We start from the raw sequence: 18644 nt of genomic DNA, 5'->3' as shown, positions 1-18644 counted from the left end.
AAAACACCCACAGCAGTAACCTTTCCTCCACACCACAGCAGTAACCTTTCCTCCACACAAGATGTGTTTTATGAACCGAGAGGCTTCTGGCTTTCCCCTCTGTTGACCACAAGACTATGTCTGCACATACAAAACTTCCATTACTAATAACAAGAGCGGACATTACACAGCAGAACAACAAGCACAGCGGGGGGATAGCAAACACTGCATTTGAACTACTGACTGGTCAGGTAATTCAAAAGCACTAAATCAGCTGAAATTACACACGGAGGGGTGCTTTAATGCTTTACAGCAAAGTGGCTTTATCCAGCGAACACATCAAATCATTCTGGTCCTCTCTCAATGCAGATCCCTGCTAAGATGTGACACGGAACACCAGTAGAATGTTCCTTCTGTTATAAACACTGCAGTCCATTCCAACCACAATCACAAGTTTAGCACCCAAGCCTCTGACAAACACTCACAGGCAACATTTTTGGAACATGAATGGCGGTTTAATGGTCCACATGCAATCCAAGAGCAATGCACTGCTGTGCTCCCGTTTGGGCCAAGTACTTTTCCACTCATGTGTTGCCCACTGGAACCGTGGGAATCATTCACACGATACCGTTAAATATCTAAAACTAGTTGGGGGTTTTTTACAACCTGTAATCTGGGCTGTTTTTTCCCCACATATCCAGTAATAATGCACCAGCATGCCAAGAGACACAATATTAAAAGTTAATATGTAAGCCTTGGTGTATTTTATGGCATGCATGGTATGATTAAAGAGGATAAACTCACTGTGGTGTGCATGCAGGTTAATGGCTGATGGCAGGAATTTTCCAGTGTGGAGCGATGGCGGGTGGGTCGCGGTCAAGTGGCCGGCGGAGGGAGGGAGCCTCCCGGCTGCTGCAGCAGCGCCGAGTCGGTGAGGCTCCACGGCGAGCCCGGCCAACAACGGGGGTGGTACGTGGACGGATCGGGGTCCTCCAAAATCTCTGCCATCCATTATCCACAAATGGGAAGTTGGTAAAAGAAATAGTCCTTTCGGATGGGTGAAATATTCCGAAAAAAGCCAATGTTGGCTATAAAAATAGTAATAATGTATTTAGTTCTCCGGGAGATTCAGCCTCATTCTCAGCCATTCTGCTGACCTGTGAAGCAAAATATGGAAACGATCGCATCAGAAATAGTTAAATAGTGATATATTTACGTACACTTTCCAGCGATATGTACAATGACGCAGTTTGGAAAAAATGCTTAAAAGATAGCGGTTATGCTTTAATAAGCCATTCATATTATTAATATTTAAAACGGGTGTTGGAAGTCGACAGCATTATGATGCAATGTTTAAGCGTACAAGAGGGACCCCTCCCACCTCAACGGTGCACAGCGAGCACTCAGCCCGATTCGGGGCTTCGCTTGCCGGGGAAGGACCACCGGGACGTACCGGTCAGTCGCTCCACGCGAATATAAACATACTTTATCCGAATATTGTCTAAATGTGTATACCGTCACATATCCATGAAATAGCTTCACGATTTACCAATATTTACCCGTGCGCGTAAATATAAATGTATTTATGGCGTTTTGTTGCAAATTTGAGTCCGATGATACCCAACGAGGTGCTGTCCAAGGAACGAAATATTCTAAGATTAAGAAAATAAAATATCATCATCGACATGAAACGACGTCGTCGAGTTATGATTTAATTGCGATTTTGTCTACATCATAAAACCAATAGAATTTAATTTCATCCACACACTTGATATGCAGCGGTTTAACTTTAAAAGGGACTTCATAGCGCGGTTAAAATAACCCATGTTGCATAATCTAAACAAAATGCAAAGTCGCCCTGGTAACATAAATGTGGTTTAAAAACATGGTGTGTTTATAAGGAGAAAACGGGCAAAAAGTGGATTTTTTAACCTTCACGGAGGCTTGCAGCAAACATTTACAGCAATGACTCGTGATATTCAGTCGGGCGGGAGCTTAAAAAAGGCAATTAAAAAAAAGAAATCCACACGTTTATTACCAAATGCATGATTAATAAATAGACTTCGTGCGGAGTTATACGTTATTTTTTTTAACTGTGATATGTGTGCTTCGGTGGCGGAGAAACACTAAAATAGAGCCACGTTTCAAAGTTTGCTAACATTCCGTTAACGGCTAAACTTTGACGGAATAGTCAGTCCTTAATACTCCCCCCCCCCCCCCCCAAAAAAAAATAAAAAAAACAGAAACGATACGAACCTCCGAGCCATTTCGGTGCAACACGACTTAAATGAATTAGGGTAGTAGTGACGACACTTTTATCTGGGAGGAAAAAAGTACGAAAACAACGTCGAAGCGCTTACTTGAAAGCGGGAGGGTTGGAAAATAGTTAAAAACGAGTCTCGCAGAGTCCGTCCGAGTTGCAGGGAGAAATGGTGGCGTCCATTCCATGCACACACCGAGGTGATCTGCGAGTGGGGAACAATAATAATAATAATAATAATCACAGGGGGGTGAGAGAGCTCCTGTCTCGTACGTTTACTCTTCGGCAATGAAACGCAGCATTGTTTTACAAGCCACGCCCCTCTCTCCTGGCACCGCCCATGTGTTCCATCCCTGCTGCTTGCTGTTTCGTGATTGGTTAAGCAGTGCGTCAGTCAGATTCCAAAGCCGGGCCATGTCACCAAGCACTATAAAAGCAATTATGAAGCCTTCTTCTAGCCTTTTCCTCTAAAAACTGAGGTTGGTCGGGTTAGGTAGAAAAACGATTCCCTTGTTGTTTCGAATGTAGCACACGGAATCGTGCACAGTGTTGTGAATAGGCCTACAATAACGAAAACATATGGCAATAGCCAAGACAACTAGTTGTTTGGACTGTGACGTCACCGAACAATCACTCTCTGCCATGCCTTTATAAATATATATCACCTATGTTATATGCATTCTTTATCACAATCAGTAATCTGCAGAACCCTTGAGATGCAAATGCACCCCACTCAAAAAAAAAAAACAGCAATGCTCCTTTGCGCATTCTGTGGACGCCCCAATTTGCATCAGAAGGGAGGGTGAATGTTGTTTTGTGCTTATGCAAAAAGAAAAAACTGAAAGGAAGGACCCCGAAACTTTGACCACAATGTACTCCCATCCTCTCCATACATTATAGTTCCAACAAATGTTGATTAAAAATCACGCACGGTTTCAAGCTGCCCTTACTCTCCTGGTATATGATCGGTTTCAAGGCGATCCTCCGGTAGCGTAAAGTAAGCATGGGCGATACAGCAAATTCTGGTATCGATCCGATACTGCATCACTATATATATATATATATATATTTGTAACTGTTTTATGTTGTATATGTGTTGTGTTTTATATCACAATAACAACAACACAAAAATAAAACATGTGAAAATAAAAAAAAAAAGAGGACAGTATTAATATATATTAATATCACAGTGGTATCGACACCTTTGGCAGTTTTTTTGATTGATTGAAACTTTTATTAGTAGATTGCACAGTACAGTACATATTCTGTACAATTGACCACTAAATGGTAGCACCCGAATACGTTTTTCAACTTGTTTAAGTCGGGGGTCCACGTTAATCAATTCATGGTAATAACTATAATAACTACACAAATACAAAACCTTGTGAATATAAACAGGCGTTTTGGTTCATTATTGATACCATCTTGGTATCGACACTATTGACATTTGCATTATGTCAATGGTGTATTATATTACAATAATTACAGCACAAAAATACCAACTGTTGTGTCAATAAAGAAGACGACAGTATCAATCCAATACTGATACCACCTTGGTTTGACACCATCTACATTTACATTATGTCAAAAAACGTATTATATTACAATAACTGCAAAAATACCAAATGGTGTGGAAATAAACAAGAGGACAGTGTTGATCCAATATTGATACTATCTTGGTATTGACACCATCGACATTTACATTATGTCGATAATGTATTATGATACAATAACTACAAAAATACCAAACATTATGAAAATAAACAAAGACAACAGTATTGATCCAATATTAGTAAATAAATACATTATAAATGGGTTATACTTGTATAGCGCTTTTCTACCTTCAAGGTAATCAAAGCGCTTCGACAGTATTTCCACATTCACCCATTCACACACTGATGGCGGGAGCTGCCATGCAAGGCGCTAACCAGCAGCCATCAGGAGCAAGGGTGAAATGTCTTGCCCAAGGACACAACGGACGTGACTAGGATGGTAGAAGGTGGGGATTGAACCCCAATAACCAGCAACCCTCCGATTGCTGGCACGGCCACTCTACCAACTTCGCCACCCTGTCCCCTATCTTAGTATTGACATATCGACATTTACATTATGTCCATAATGTATTAAATTAAAAGTATTGCAAAAATACAAAATGTTGTGAAACACGAGGACAGTATCGATCCAATATTGATACCGCCACTGTATCAACACTATCAACATTAACACTATGTCAATAATGTATTTATATTACAATAACGGCAAAAATACAAAACATTGTGAAAATAAAGAAGATGACAGTATCGACCCAATATTGATACCACATTGGTATCGACAATATCAACATTTGTGTTACGCCGATAATGTATTATATTATAATAACTGCAAAAATACAAAATGTTGTGAAAAAAGAGGACAGTATTGATTCAATATTGATACCGCCTCGGTATCGACACTATCAACATGTGCATGATGTCGATAATGTATTATATCACAATAAGTGCAACAGAAAAATGCAAACTATCGAAATAAACAAGTGGGCAGTATCGATCCAAAATTGATACAACTGTAGTGGAAAGTCCAGGTTGTCAATGAGAACCAAAGTAGATTTAACACAAGAGTTTTATTTTACTCATAATCAAATGGTACAATGGTTGGGTTGAGTTGTCTAGCACACAGAAAGTTTCCCCCCCGGGCGCGCCCGTCACCATGAAAAAGAAGATGGTGCCCAAAACACTGTCTTCGTTTGGCTTTATCCCTTTCTTATCTCTCTTGTTAGTGCGTCAATGTCTTATTTTGTTTTCCCTATCTGTTCCATAACAACTCGAATCTTTTAGTCAGTCAACACATTCAGTTAGACAGGTTGGCACGACTTAAAGTTCACTTTTGTCCCACAGAAGAGGAAGAGAAATCAAAATGAGCATACATTTTTGACAGACATGAACTATAGGTCAAAGGTCAGAAATTCTACTACATACCCGCCTTCCAGGGTCTTAAGACCCTGGACCAAAACAATTTCTGATATAGACCACTAAATTAAATCTCTACCGCAGATAGAGGCAAAAACCTCAATGTTTTTATACGAGGCAAAAATTCCGTCTATGACCCTCCTTCAGAGCGATCGCTGTTACCAGCCTGCAGTAAAACCATCTCACAGAACACAATTAGTGGCCTACCCTTTGAGTTAGTAACGTAATACCAAAATACTTTGATCATGAACATAATTAGATGAATATATATATGCTTATTCAAGATGTATTTTCACATTAATAATGAATCAAACAAGATCTGGTTTAGAATTAATATAGACTTATGACTGTAAGCTGTTGCATTATTATTTTTCCCGGCATTTGCAATGAATGTAGTTACCAATTGATTTTGTACACACAACTGAATTTCGTATGGGTCCATGTTCGATTAATGCTCGTATGGATGGCTCGGTGGTGCCTCAGGCTGGTGGCCTGCCGACACCTCGTTGGGCTTTCGGCTGCCTTGGTGAAGAAAGAGATCCACTCAAACAGTCTGTCTCTGTCTGTTCTTGGGGTGTGGTTCAGTCCATTGGGCAGACTGTTTAATGGCATGTCCGTGCTGGCCGAAATTGGGGAAAAGTATGGGGCTTTGGGGAAGGCGGGGCAAAGTATGGGGCGTTGGGGCTTTGGTCCAGGCCCTCGGCTTGCTTCAACGCCTCCTCGCTGCTTCGGCACTCCCGACACTTCTTTCCACAGCTGCTGGAGTCCCGGTGGACACATTGGCTGGCAACGTTAGTTGTTCTCGTCATCGCTGGCAAGGTGTTGTCTCTCCTCTCGGTTCCTTCCAGTCAGGTATCGGGTGTTGGTCCTGGATTGGCTTTGACCGTGCCCCTCTTAGCGAGTGCAAGGGAATCTGGAGTGGCACAGAGGAACTGGCACACAAATTCTACATTTTGCAAACTTACCATTTTGGTCTCATGGTCTTTCCACCTTCCTAGGAAGCTGCTGGTCCTGAGAAGTGCTGATCTTGTGACTGAAGAAGATTAACCTGTTTTCTTAAAATAGGTGCCGTTGTTTGACCTAATCTTTTTGGGGAAACCATGTCGGGATATTAGATCATTCACAAAACATTTAATTACTGAATTGGCACCCTCCTTTGAGGGTGGGGTTGCTTTCGCCAACCACTGCAATTGTCAATCTAAATCATTACGTTCCTTTATCCTTGTACCGGATTGATCATATTGATTAAATAAAACCTCAACACGCTCAAACTTGACCCAATCCAAACTCACCTCCCCCCTCTGTCCCTCTCACAGGGACAGTGTTAGTCGTAGTAATAGTAATAGTAATAGTAGTAGTAGTATTAGTAGTTTCAGAAACATCCAAGAAAAAGAAAAGACAGCTGATAGTCAAGTGCAGCAAGAACAGAGGCGGAGGACAGGTCATGTTTGAGGTCACTGTTCGCTTTTGCAATAGTACTTTGATATTTCACAACACCTAGTGAATTATTGTGGCCTCAATAATTCACTAAATAGTTGTATTTAATTTAGTCTATCTATGATGGGACAATGCACAGAAACATTAAGTTCAGAAACAGATATGTTCTGTACTAGATTATATCTAAATAGCTACTTTCCATCTGTAGTCCCTGGCTACCTAAATTAAAGGGATCCAAAAATCAAGCAATAAAATTATGACACTAATTAATCATAATAAATATATACATTCATAATAATCAATAATTAATCAAAAATAATCATACTGTAGCATGTAATCAATTATAAGAAAAGTCACCAAATGCCCCTTCATGGACACATGCTTACCATACAATACAACCACACCTTATTTACATCATCACACAAAGACCATACATGCTCTTGTTCACATCTGTCATCATTCGTAACAACAACCAAGATTTTAACAGCCATACCTCACAATTTATAACAAAAATGCCTTCATGGATAAATATAATACTCATTAAATTGATGTGTCAACATAATGCCCCTCTTAGTGACCGTCTGAGCAGCCTTGATTACTCCAAAGCCACTTTTTAATTTCAAATTTTCTATTCCTTTTGTTATAACGTGGAGAAGGCTAATTGGTCTGTACACGTTCTGGTCTTCTTTATTTCCTGCTTTATGGATTTAATCATAGTAGCAGTTTCTCCACGTGGTAGGGAAAGTGTTTTCCGTTATTGATTTATTTATCAATCGTTGTTATACGAGCAATAATACAATCCTTATGTTTTTAGGAAGATAGTGTCCAACCCATATATATATATCTCTAGATCGTGAGTCTGATAATGCAGTGAAGATTTTGTTGAACTTTGTTTCATTTGTTAATTCTAAAATGAGTCCATCCTGAATAAATGACAATTATTTGCACTGATTTTGAGGGATTTTTTATTCAGGGTTTGTACAGACTGGATGAAATATTCATTAAAATGATTACTTATGTCCAGACTGTCTGCGATAGTAGCGCCATTGATATTTAATGTTATAGTGTTGTTTCTTGTTTGCTCTCTTTCCGTAAGTTTGTATCTGGTTTTCCATAACTCTCTATTGTTCCTTTTTGCAGCTTTAATTAATTCTAAGTGAAAGTCAGCCTTAGACTTCCGCATAAACATTGTAACTTTTGTTCCTCCAAACTTTTAAATCATACGATCTGTATTTAGACCTGTTTTTTAATTGCTCTTATGAGAGCTGAGTCCTCATGTCTTTATTAGAATCCAATGGTATTTTTATTTTAGCACTCTTCTTTCTGGTTTTGTATCCGTTTATTTACAGATGTTCTCTTTAATTTTTGTCATCCAATTGTAATTCTAGTAGGGCTGCTTATCATTTGTATCATGTAGAAGCCGTTTATAATATCCTTAAGTTTCTTTCTACGCGTCTTATTTAACCAGTCCAGATTAACGTCCCCCATGACGTTACTTCTGTCATACTATGCTGTTTGAGGATGTCTGAAAATGAATCAAGAAAAATGTCTTTAGCTGTGGTCGGTCGGTATACTACAATTACCTTGAAATACATTTCTGAGGAAAATGTGATTTTAATTTCAACATACTCAAATTGATCTACTTTTAATGTTTTCCCTTTCATAAATCATAATTCCTCCCCCCTTTGTCACTCGATCTGTCTTTTCTGTAATCTTGTCCCCCGGGACATTAATTAGAACGAAAGTTGTTGTGGGTTTTAACCATGTCTCTGATAGACAAGGTAATCCGGATTAGAGTCTGACAGTAACTGCTGTATTTGTTCAGTATGTTTCCTGTGGTAGAAAGTTTAATAATGCGGACACGTTTGTTACTGAATACTTTCTACAGACTTCTGTCTCTCTGCGACTTTGTGTATGTAATAAACAACTATAAATATTTGATATGCTTAAATTTAGTTTTAGCTCAGCTGTTGTGTAGCTGCTAGCTCTTTGTAGCCTACAGCAGAAATGTCCAAATTGCAACCAATAGCTTTGTTTTTAACAGACAACCGAAATAATTGATTTGCGTATCGGTTCAATCAGCGGCAGCTACGCCCTGTTTTATCATTTGACCTACATTTTTTTTTTTTTTTTTTTTTCGTAGGCAGGACAGAGGGAACAATGTGGGTCATTAGTTGTCCATCTTATACCATTCTAATTGTTTTAAGGATAGTTCACATGAGCGGCCATACCTTGAGTCCCACCATATATAAGAGTCAAAAGGCTCCTATTATGAGTCGTCTAATTGGTGATCATACACTTTGGCGGTTTGGGTGGCAGGACACACGGACGCACCTCCGTCAGCCAGCGCTAGGACAGTTGGAGCAGTCCCCGTCTTCCACTCATTCCTGGGAGGCGTCCCCAGTAGTTGTCAGCTGATGTCGTGCTGTCAGGCAACATCAGGAAGTTCCTTCTGTGCAGTATTGAATTGTCAGGGCACAGTTGGTAAGCAGGTCATTACAAGGTGTGTGCAGGTTGACCACAAAGGAATGCTTCAAAGATTGTGTTGAACATTGTCCGTTGACATTTATGTCCAGCAGGGGTCTGTTTGTATCCTGCTGTTCGTCCTGCTGTCACACCTGTATTTTTTGTGAGCATGTTCTGGCTACACCTTGGAGCTTGTCTTGTTCAGAGAAGTTGGCAGTCCCCCGGCTGCATAACAGTTTCCACCCTCGCTTGACCTAGCACAACCGTGGCTATCACCCAAGTCCGTCTGTATGGTTTTACGTTTTGTTGAGGTTTTTTCCTCCAGAATTTGGAACTCAAAACATGTACACCCATCGTTTTCATATCCTCTCGGTTAGTTCAATTTGCATATCACGTTTTAAAATTACAGTCTTAAAGGCCTACTGAAACCCACTACTACCGACCACGCAGTCTGATAGTTTATATATCAATGATGAAATCTTAACATTATAACACATGCCAATACGGCCGGGTTAACTTATAAAGTGACATTTTAAATTTGCCGCTAAACTTCCGGTTCGAAACGCCTCTGAGGATGACGTATGCGTGTGACGTAGCCCGACGAACACGGGTATGCCTTCCACATTGAAGCCGATACGAAAAAGCTCTGTTTTCATTTCATAATTCCACAGTATTCTGGACATCTGTGTTCGTGAATCTGTTTCAATCATGTTCATTGCATTATGGAGAAGGAAGCCGAGCAAGCAAAGAAGAAAGTTGTCGGTGCGAAATGGACGTATTTTTCGAACGTAGTCAGCCACAACAGTACACAGCCGGCGCTTCTTTGTTTACATTCCCGAAAGATGCAGTCAAGATGGAAGAACTCGGATAACAGAGACTCTAACCAGGAGGACTTTTGATTTGGATACACAGACGCCTGTAGAGAACTGGGACAACACAGACTCTTACCAGGATTACTTTGATTTGGATGACAAAGACGCAGACGTGCTACTGTGAGTATGCAGCTTTGGCTTTTTTTTGCGTATGTACGTAACTTTTTTTTAAATATATAAGCTTTATGAACCTTGGGTTAGGTGAACGGTCTTTTGGGCTGAGTGATTGTGTGTGTTGATCATGTGTTTGAATTGTATTGGCGTGTTCTATGGAGCTAGGAGCTAGCAGAGGAGCTAGGAGCTAGCATAACACGTACCGTACCGTACGTGCGCGTCACGTACGTAACTTTTTAAAAATATATAAGCTTTATGAACCTTGGGTTAGGTGAACGGTCTTTTGGGCTGAGTGATTGTGTGTGTTGATCGGGTGTTTGAATTGTATTGGCGTGTTCTATGGAGCTAGGAGCTAGCAGAGGAGCTAGGAGCTAGCATAACAAACACGCAGGTGTTATTATGCAGGATTAATTTGTGGCATATTAAATATAAGCCTGGTTGTGTTGTGGCTAATAGAGTATATATATGTCTTGTGTTTATTTACTGTTGTAGTCATTCCCAGCTGAATATCAGGTACCGTGAGTATGCAGCCTTGGCTGCTAAACATTCGATAACTTGACCGTATGTGCGCGTCACGTACGTAACTTTTTAAAAATATATAAGCTTTATGAACCTTGGGTTAGGTAAACGGTCTTTTGGGCTGAGTGATTGTGTGTGTTGATCAGGTGTTTGAATTGTATTGGCGTGTTCTATGGAGCTAGGAGCTAGCAGAGGAGCTAGGAGCTAGCATAACAAACACGCAGGTGTTTTTATGCAGGATTAATTTGTGGCATATTAAATATAAGCCTGGTTGTGTTGTGGCTAATAGAGTATATATATGTCTTGTGTTTATTTACTGTTGTAGTCATTCCCAGCTGAATATCAGGTCACCCCCGGCTCTCACAGCATCTTCCCTATCTGAATAGCTTCAACTCCCCACTAGTCCTTCACTTGCACTTTACTCATCCACAAATCTTTCATCCTCGCTCAAATTAATGGGGAAATTGTCGCTTTCTCGGTCCGAATCTCTCTCACTTCATGCGGCCATCATTGTAAACAATAGGGAACTTTGCGTATATGTTCAACTGACTACGTCACGCTACTTCCGGTAGGTGCAAGCCTTTTTTTTATCAGATACCAAAAGTTGCAATCTTTATCGTCGTTGTTCTATACTAAATCCTTTCAGCAAAAATATGGCAATATCGCGAAATGATCAAGTATGACACATAGAATAGATCTGCTATCCCCGTTTAAATAAAAAAAATTCATTTCAGTAGGCCATTAACTATCCCATTAATTGCTAATCAAAAACCTTAATTCAAAGATTATACGTACTACTTCATGTGTATTTAAGTACCCTTTTAATTCACTTAAAGATTATCTATAAGTTAATTTAACCTATCATTTGTCTATCAGTAGGCGCGAGCAAGCTGTCATGCTTGCACTCTGACCTCCCGCTGTGCGTGATACTCTCCAAAACAAAGGAATGTTTTTATTCACGTTTCTCCTTATCTTTCAGCTAAATCTTTTAATCTTTTAACTTTTAACGTCCGTACTGTGTTTATTTTTATTGTCTGCATTTTAAAATATTTAAAATCTCAGGTACCCCTTGGCATACCTTCAAGTACCTCCCTTTTTTGCCCGGGCGGAAACACCATACCCTCATTTGAGAACTACTGGTTTAGCCTATAAAAAATCCTTTGTCTCATACATCATTAGACTGTACAACTCCTCTTTGGGGGGCTAGGATGACAGGGAATGCAAAACAATAACAGTGCAATACTTTTTTTTATATCATGGTCGTTAATGCCTAGTTTCTCTTTTAATAGAATCTATTTTGTTTCCATTTATACCCTTATTAGTTACTGTTTACTTTTTAGTTCTTCTTCCAAAGGGAACTCTCCTGAAGGAATCAATAACGTTTTATCTGTCTATCTATCTATCTATTACTAATCCGAGCACAATTCATGACGTCATGCTCATCTTGCAGACAGTTATTTCCATTTAGTTTTATTCTCTATTTGTAATTCTACATGCACCAATGTCACATAGAAATTTGCTTTCTTTGTTATTTATTTACATTATTATTTCTGGTTTACTTGCTGTCTGTTTACTTAAGTTCTCATATTTTGGTCTGTCTTCCTTCTGATTAGAATTTGTTTAACGCTTCTCTACGTTTTGTTTTGACAATGGTGCTGAGTGGCTCTTATCTGTACTTCTTCAGACTCTATGTTTCACAGATGCCCTTAGATGTATTAGAATATGAATTTAACTTTTATTTTATTGTGTGTTTATTCCTAAAAAAAATAAAATGTCAATGTATAATCAATTTATCTTTATCAAATTTAAATTCAATATTATTAATTTATTTGTTGTATAACTATTAATTCAAAGTTACAGTGTGTCCTAATCTATGATGTTCGTGCGTGTGTGTTTGTCTCAACTTCCACACAGAAACTGGATGGATCAGATAAGCAACAAGGCTGTACCAAAAAAAAAAATACTAGACATATAAATGAAATGATGAATTAAACAATGTTTCAATGTCCCACAATCCGTATTTATTTATTGATATTTAAACGTGTAATTTTCCATATATCTATTATTTTACTGGACTTAGCAAGCACCTACTACTAGCACACTCTACAGACCGAGAATAACTGTTCAACCACACTTAGTAATGCCAAGCTAGATGCTAACTTAGCCTTACTATGCCTCAGTAAGCAAACTTTTGTTAACCTAGCCCAATGCTATGCTAACACAATGCTAACCTAGCTCAATGCTATGCTAACACAATGCTAACCTAGCTCAATGCTATGCTAACACAATGCTAACCTAGCTCAATGCTATGTGTCACTCCTCTTCGAACTAATGCCTCACGCAGCTGTCACTCACACAGCCTCGTCACACGCACACACTCTTATCTCAAAATGTCTCCCAGCTCTTTTTTTTTTTTATATGTGTCACACAGTCACTCACACACAGAGAATTTACCAGCGAGCAAGAGCCTTTTTTCCCGTACTCAAAATCTCAGTGTTTAAAACAACAGTAATATCGCACAGTCACAATCACCAGTATAGTTAAAAACAAATTCAAATGACTGGAATTCGCTCGCAGCGCCCACGAGGGGAAGCCTCCCTGCTTAGGCTGCTGCCTCCGCGATCCAACCTCTTGATAAGCGAAAGAAAATAATTATATGGATGGATCATTCACTCATGTGTTTTCTGTACATAACTTTGTCTATTTTCTCACACGCACACACATAACCAACAATTTCCCAGCTCTTGCAGATCAGCGTGGGTGCGAAAAAAGCGTTAGGGAACTCTCACAAAAGCATGTGGGAGATTTAAAACAGATAAGAAACCAGGTGCTACACAAAAGTTATTAAAATACGCAGATATATATATATAAATTTAAAAACACACATTTTTATCCCACTAAACACTCCCCCCTGGTCCGGACCAATATAAACAACTAATGCACGCGTGCTTTTGTGGAATCGGCCGTCTCATAACACACACACGCAGGTCATTCTTACTCATATAATGGCGATTAACCCATTCAGCGGAGCAAATCCTGCTTTTCCTTCCTGACCAACACGGATAACAGCCTAAGGCGCTGTAGAATTACCAGGAATCACCCTTCAATTTCTACAGTACATCGTGTCTGGTCAGTCCATATAGTTTCACCAAGGCTCTACCATATGGAGCCCTTACTCTATCCATCTATACTGCAGCAAATTTCCAAATTCGTGACAACTTGGCTCAGTTGATCTCCTTTACCGGAGTCACTGAACGATCACCTTATATCAGGCTTTTTACCCGGCTGCAGCTTCCACATAGACAGATACGTAGGACCTTCATAGACGTCATAAATTTGTGTGGGCCAAATGTCACATCAGTTTAGCCAACCTTGCCTTAAATTTCGCTGTGTCCAACTCCGGCTAACCATGTACTTGCAGAAAAGAAATTTTTCGTCTCACATCGTCTATGCTTTTACACTCCAAACCACCAAAATTCTATCAACAATCCCCATTTGTTAAAAACAAGAGATTACAAGTTTTCAACAACACACACAGACAAATGATCACATATAATACAACTCAAACCAACCAACACATGCCTCAGTCTAGGTTGTTTTTGGAGAACTATCTTTTATGAAAAAAATTTCAGTTTTTATCTTACCGATCCCGTTTCTCTCCAGACAGACAACTTTTACACAATAAGCAAAATAGCTTACCTTTTATTATATGCGCGCGTGCAAGCGTTGTCTGCCTGAGAGAGAAGCCGGGAGCGGATGTTGACTTGCAGAGTTCTGGACCATCCTAGTTCGTGACGCCAATTTTGTAGTGGAAAGTCCAGGTTGTCAATGAGAACCAAAGTAGATTTAACACAAGAGTTTTATTTTACTCATAATCAAATGGTACAATGGTTGGGTTGAGTTGTCTAGCACACAGAAAGTTTCCCCCCCGGGCGCGCCCGTCACCATGAAAAAGAAGATGGTGCCCAAAACACTGTCTTCGTTTGGCTTTATCCCTTTCTTATCTCTCTTGTTAGTGCGTCAATGTCTTATTTTGTTTTCCCTATCTGTTCCATAACAACTCGAATCTTTTAGTCAGTCAACACATTCAGTTAGACAGGTTGGCACGACTTAAAGTTCACTTTTGTCCCACAGAAGAGGAAGAGAAATCAAAATGAGCATACATTTTTGACAGACATGAACTATAGGTCAAAGGTCAGAAATTCTACTACACAACCTCAATATCAACACTATAGACATTTGCATTGTGTTGATAATGTATTATCTTACATGAACTACAACACAAAAATACAAACTGTTGTGGAAATAAACAAGACAACAGTATCAATCCAATATTGATACCACCTTGGTATCAACACCATCGACATTTACATTATGTCGAAAACGTATTATATTACAATAACTGCAAAAATACAAAAATGTTGTGGAAATAAACAAGAGGTCAGTATTGATCCAATATTGATACTATCTTGGTATCGACACCATCAACATTTACATTATGTCGATAATGTATTACACGTTGGGAAGACTATGTCGATGACCTGGGAACGCCTCCGGATCCCCCGGGAGGAACTGGACGAAATGGCTGGGGTGATGGAAGTCTGGGCTTCCCTGCTTAGGCTGCTGCCCCCGCGACCCGACCTCGGATAAGCGGAAGAAGATGGATGGACGGATAACTACAAAAATACAAAACATTTTGAAAATAAACAAGACAGTATTGATCCAATATTAGTACTAACTCGGTATCGACATTTACATTATGTCGTTAATGTATTAAATTACAATTATTGCAAAAATACAAAATGTTGTGAAAACAAACACGAGGACGTATCGATCCAATATTGATACAGCCACGGTATCAACACTATCAACATTTTCCTTATGTCAATAATGTATTCATATTACAATAACGGCAAAAATACAAAACATTGTGAAAATAAAGATGATGATGGTATCGATTAGGGATGTCCGATAATGGCTTTTTGCTGATATCCGATATTGTCCAACTCTTTAATTACTGATACCGATATCAACCGATACCGATCTATACAGTCGTGGAATTAACACATTATTATATTAAGGCGACTCGGTAAAGAATCTGGGTATTATCTTCGACCCAACTCTCTCGTTTGAGTCACACATTAAGAGTGTTACTAAAACAGCCTTCTTTCATCTCCGTAATATCGCTAAAATTTGTTCCATATTGTCCACTAGCGATGCTGAGATCATTATTCATGCGTTCGTTACGTCTCGTCTCGATTACTGTAACGTATTATTTTCGGGTCTCCCTATGTCTAGCATTAAAAGATTACAGTTGGTACAAAATGCGGCTGCTAGACTTTTGACAAAAACAAGAAAGTTTGATCATATTACGCCTATACTGGCTCACTTGCACTGGCTTCCTGTGCACTTAAGATGCGACTTTAAGGTTTTACTACTTACGTATAAAATACTACACGGTTTAGCTCCAGCCTATCTCGCCGATTGTATTGTACCATATGTCCCGACAAGAAATCTGCGTTCAAAGAACTCCGGCTTATTAGTGATTCCCAGAGCCAAAAAAAAGTCTGCGGGCTATAGAGCGTTTTCTATTCGGGCTCCAGTACTCTGGAATGCCCTCCCGGTAACAGTTAGAGATGCTACCTCAGTAGAAGCATTTAAGTCCCATCTTAAAACTCATTTGTATAATCTAGCCTTTAAATAGACCCCCCTTTTTTAGACCAGTTGATCTGCCGTTTCTTTTCTTCTCTCCTCTTCTCCCCTGTCCCTTGCGAGGGGGAGTTGCATAGGTCCGGTGGCCATGGATGAAGTGCTGGCTGTCCAGAGTCGGGACCCCGGGTGGACCACTAGCCTGTGCATCGGTTGGGGACATCTCTGCGCTGCTGACCCGTCTCCGCTCGGGATGGTTTCCTGCTGGCCCCGCTGTGGACTGGACTCTCGCTGATGTGTTGGATCCACTGTGGACTGGACTTTCACAATGTTATGTCAGACCCACTCGACATCCATTGCTTTCGGTCTCCCCTAGAGGGGGAGGGGGGGTTACCCACATATGCGGTCCTCTCCAAGGTTTCTCATAGTCATTCACCAACGTCCCACTGGGGTGAGTTTTCCTTGCCCGTATGTGGGCTCTGTACCGAGGATGTCGTTGTGGCTTGTACAGCCCTTTGAGACACTTGTGATTTAGGGCTATATAAATAAACATTGATTGATTATGCCTAACATGGACAACCAGGTATGGTGAATATAAGGTGCATTTAAAAAAAATAAAAATAAAATAAGATCAATAAATTAAAAACATTTTCTTGAATAAAAAAGAAAGTAAAACAATATAAAAACAGTTACATAGAAACTAGTGATTAATGAAAATGAGTAAAATTAACTGTAAAAGGTTAGTACTATTAGTGGACCAGCAGCACGCACAATCATGTGTGCTTACGGACTGTATCCCTTGTAGACTGTTTTGATCTATATTGATATATAATGTAGGAACCAGAATATTAAAAACAGAAAGAAACAACCCTTTTGTGTGAATGAGTGTAAATTAGTGTAAATGGGGGAGGGAGTTTTTTTTGGGGTTGGTGCACTAATTGTAAGTGTATCTTGTGTTTTTTATGTTGATTTAATAAAAATAAAAAAAACAAAAAAAAACGATACCGATAATAAAAAACCCTGATACCGATAATTTCCGATATTACATTTTAAAGCATTTATCGGCCGATAATATTGGCAGGCCGATATTATCGGACATCTCTAGTATGGCTCCAATATTGATACCACATCGGTATTGACACGATCAACATTTGTGTTATCCCAATAATTTATTATATTACAATAACTGCAAAAATACAAAACGTTGTGAAAAATAAAGGACAGTATCTATCCAATATTGATACCATCTCGGTATCGACACTATCAACATGTGCATGATGTCGATAATGTATTATATCGCAATAAGTGCAACAGACTGTGATGAGGTGGCGACTTGTACAGGGTGTACGCCGCCTTCCGCCCGAATGTAGCTGAGATAGGCTCCAGCGACCCCCCGCGACCCCAAAAAGGGACAAGCGGTAGGAAATGGATGGATGGATGGAAGTGCAACAGAAAAATGCAAACTGTTGAAATAAACAAGAGGGCAGTATCGATCCAATATTGATACGACCCCGATGTCGACATTTGCTTTGTGTTGATAATGTATTATCTTACATCAGGGGTCGGCAACCCGCGGCTCTAGAGCCGCATGCGGCTCTTTAGCGCCGCCCTAGTGGCTCTCTGGAGCTTTTTTAAAAATGTATGAAAAATGGAAAAAGATGAGGGGGAAAAAAAAGTTTTTGTTTTAATATGGTTTCTGTAGGAGGACAAACATGACGCAAACCTCCCTAATTGTTATAAATCACAGTGTTTATATTAAACATGCTTCACTGATTCGAGTATTTGGCGAGCGCCGTTTTGTCCTACTCAATTTGGCGGTCCTTGAACTCACCGTAGTTTGTTTACAAGTCTAACTTTCTCCGACTTTCTAGGACGTGTTTTATGCCACTTCTTTTTCTGTCTCATTTTGTCCACCAAACTTTTAACGTTGTGCGTGAGTGCACAAAGGTGAGTTTTGTTGATGTTATTGACTTGTGTGGAGTGCCAATCAGACATATTTGGTCACTGAATGACTGCAAGCTAATCGATGCTAACATGCTATTTAGGCTAGCTATATGTGCATATTGCATCATTGTGCCTCATTTGTAGCTATATTTGAGCTCATTTAGTTTCCTTTAAGTCATCTTAATTCAATTTATGGGTCGTTTTTTTTATAGGGTGCCATTTGGACTTCATAACTTGTAAAAAATAAATAGTTGATTTACCAATATTTTTATGTTCTATTGTATACATGACATATGTAACTTGCTGAAAAACATATTGGTCGAACTCAGGCACCTAAATCATAGTATATTTAACACTTCACACTGAAAAGCATTAACACTGTACTTTTAACACCAATGTATTTGCTGTATATGATATTTTGCAACAGCAGTGATGATT

At 39.5% G+C, this 18644-nt stretch overlaps 1 protein-coding gene across 1 annotated transcript in view; it reads right to left on the bottom strand.

Moving 5' to 3' along the window:
- The window catches only part of tnrc18 (trinucleotide repeat containing 18), a 101670-nt gene extending 99152 nt beyond the window's left edge, over positions 1–2518 (bottom strand). Inside the window, 2 exon segments of the mRNA XM_062036784.1 lie at positions 784–1136; positions 2340–2518. Of these exon segments, the coding sequence (XP_061892768.1) occupies positions 784–991 (208 nt within the window). The 5' untranslated portion in view covers positions 992–1136; positions 2340–2518.
- Positions 2519–18644: the final 16126 nt, after the last annotated feature.

The sequence above is a fragment of the Entelurus aequoreus genome, linkage group LG25, assembly GCF_033978785.1.
Source record: "Entelurus aequoreus isolate RoL-2023_Sb linkage group LG25, RoL_Eaeq_v1.1, whole genome shotgun sequence".
In the NCBI taxonomy this organism is placed as follows: Eukaryota; Metazoa; Chordata; class Actinopteri; order Syngnathiformes; family Syngnathidae; genus Entelurus; species Entelurus aequoreus.
Note: the sequence above shows the minus strand (reverse complement) of the source record. Positions and strands in the feature narration are given on the sequence as shown.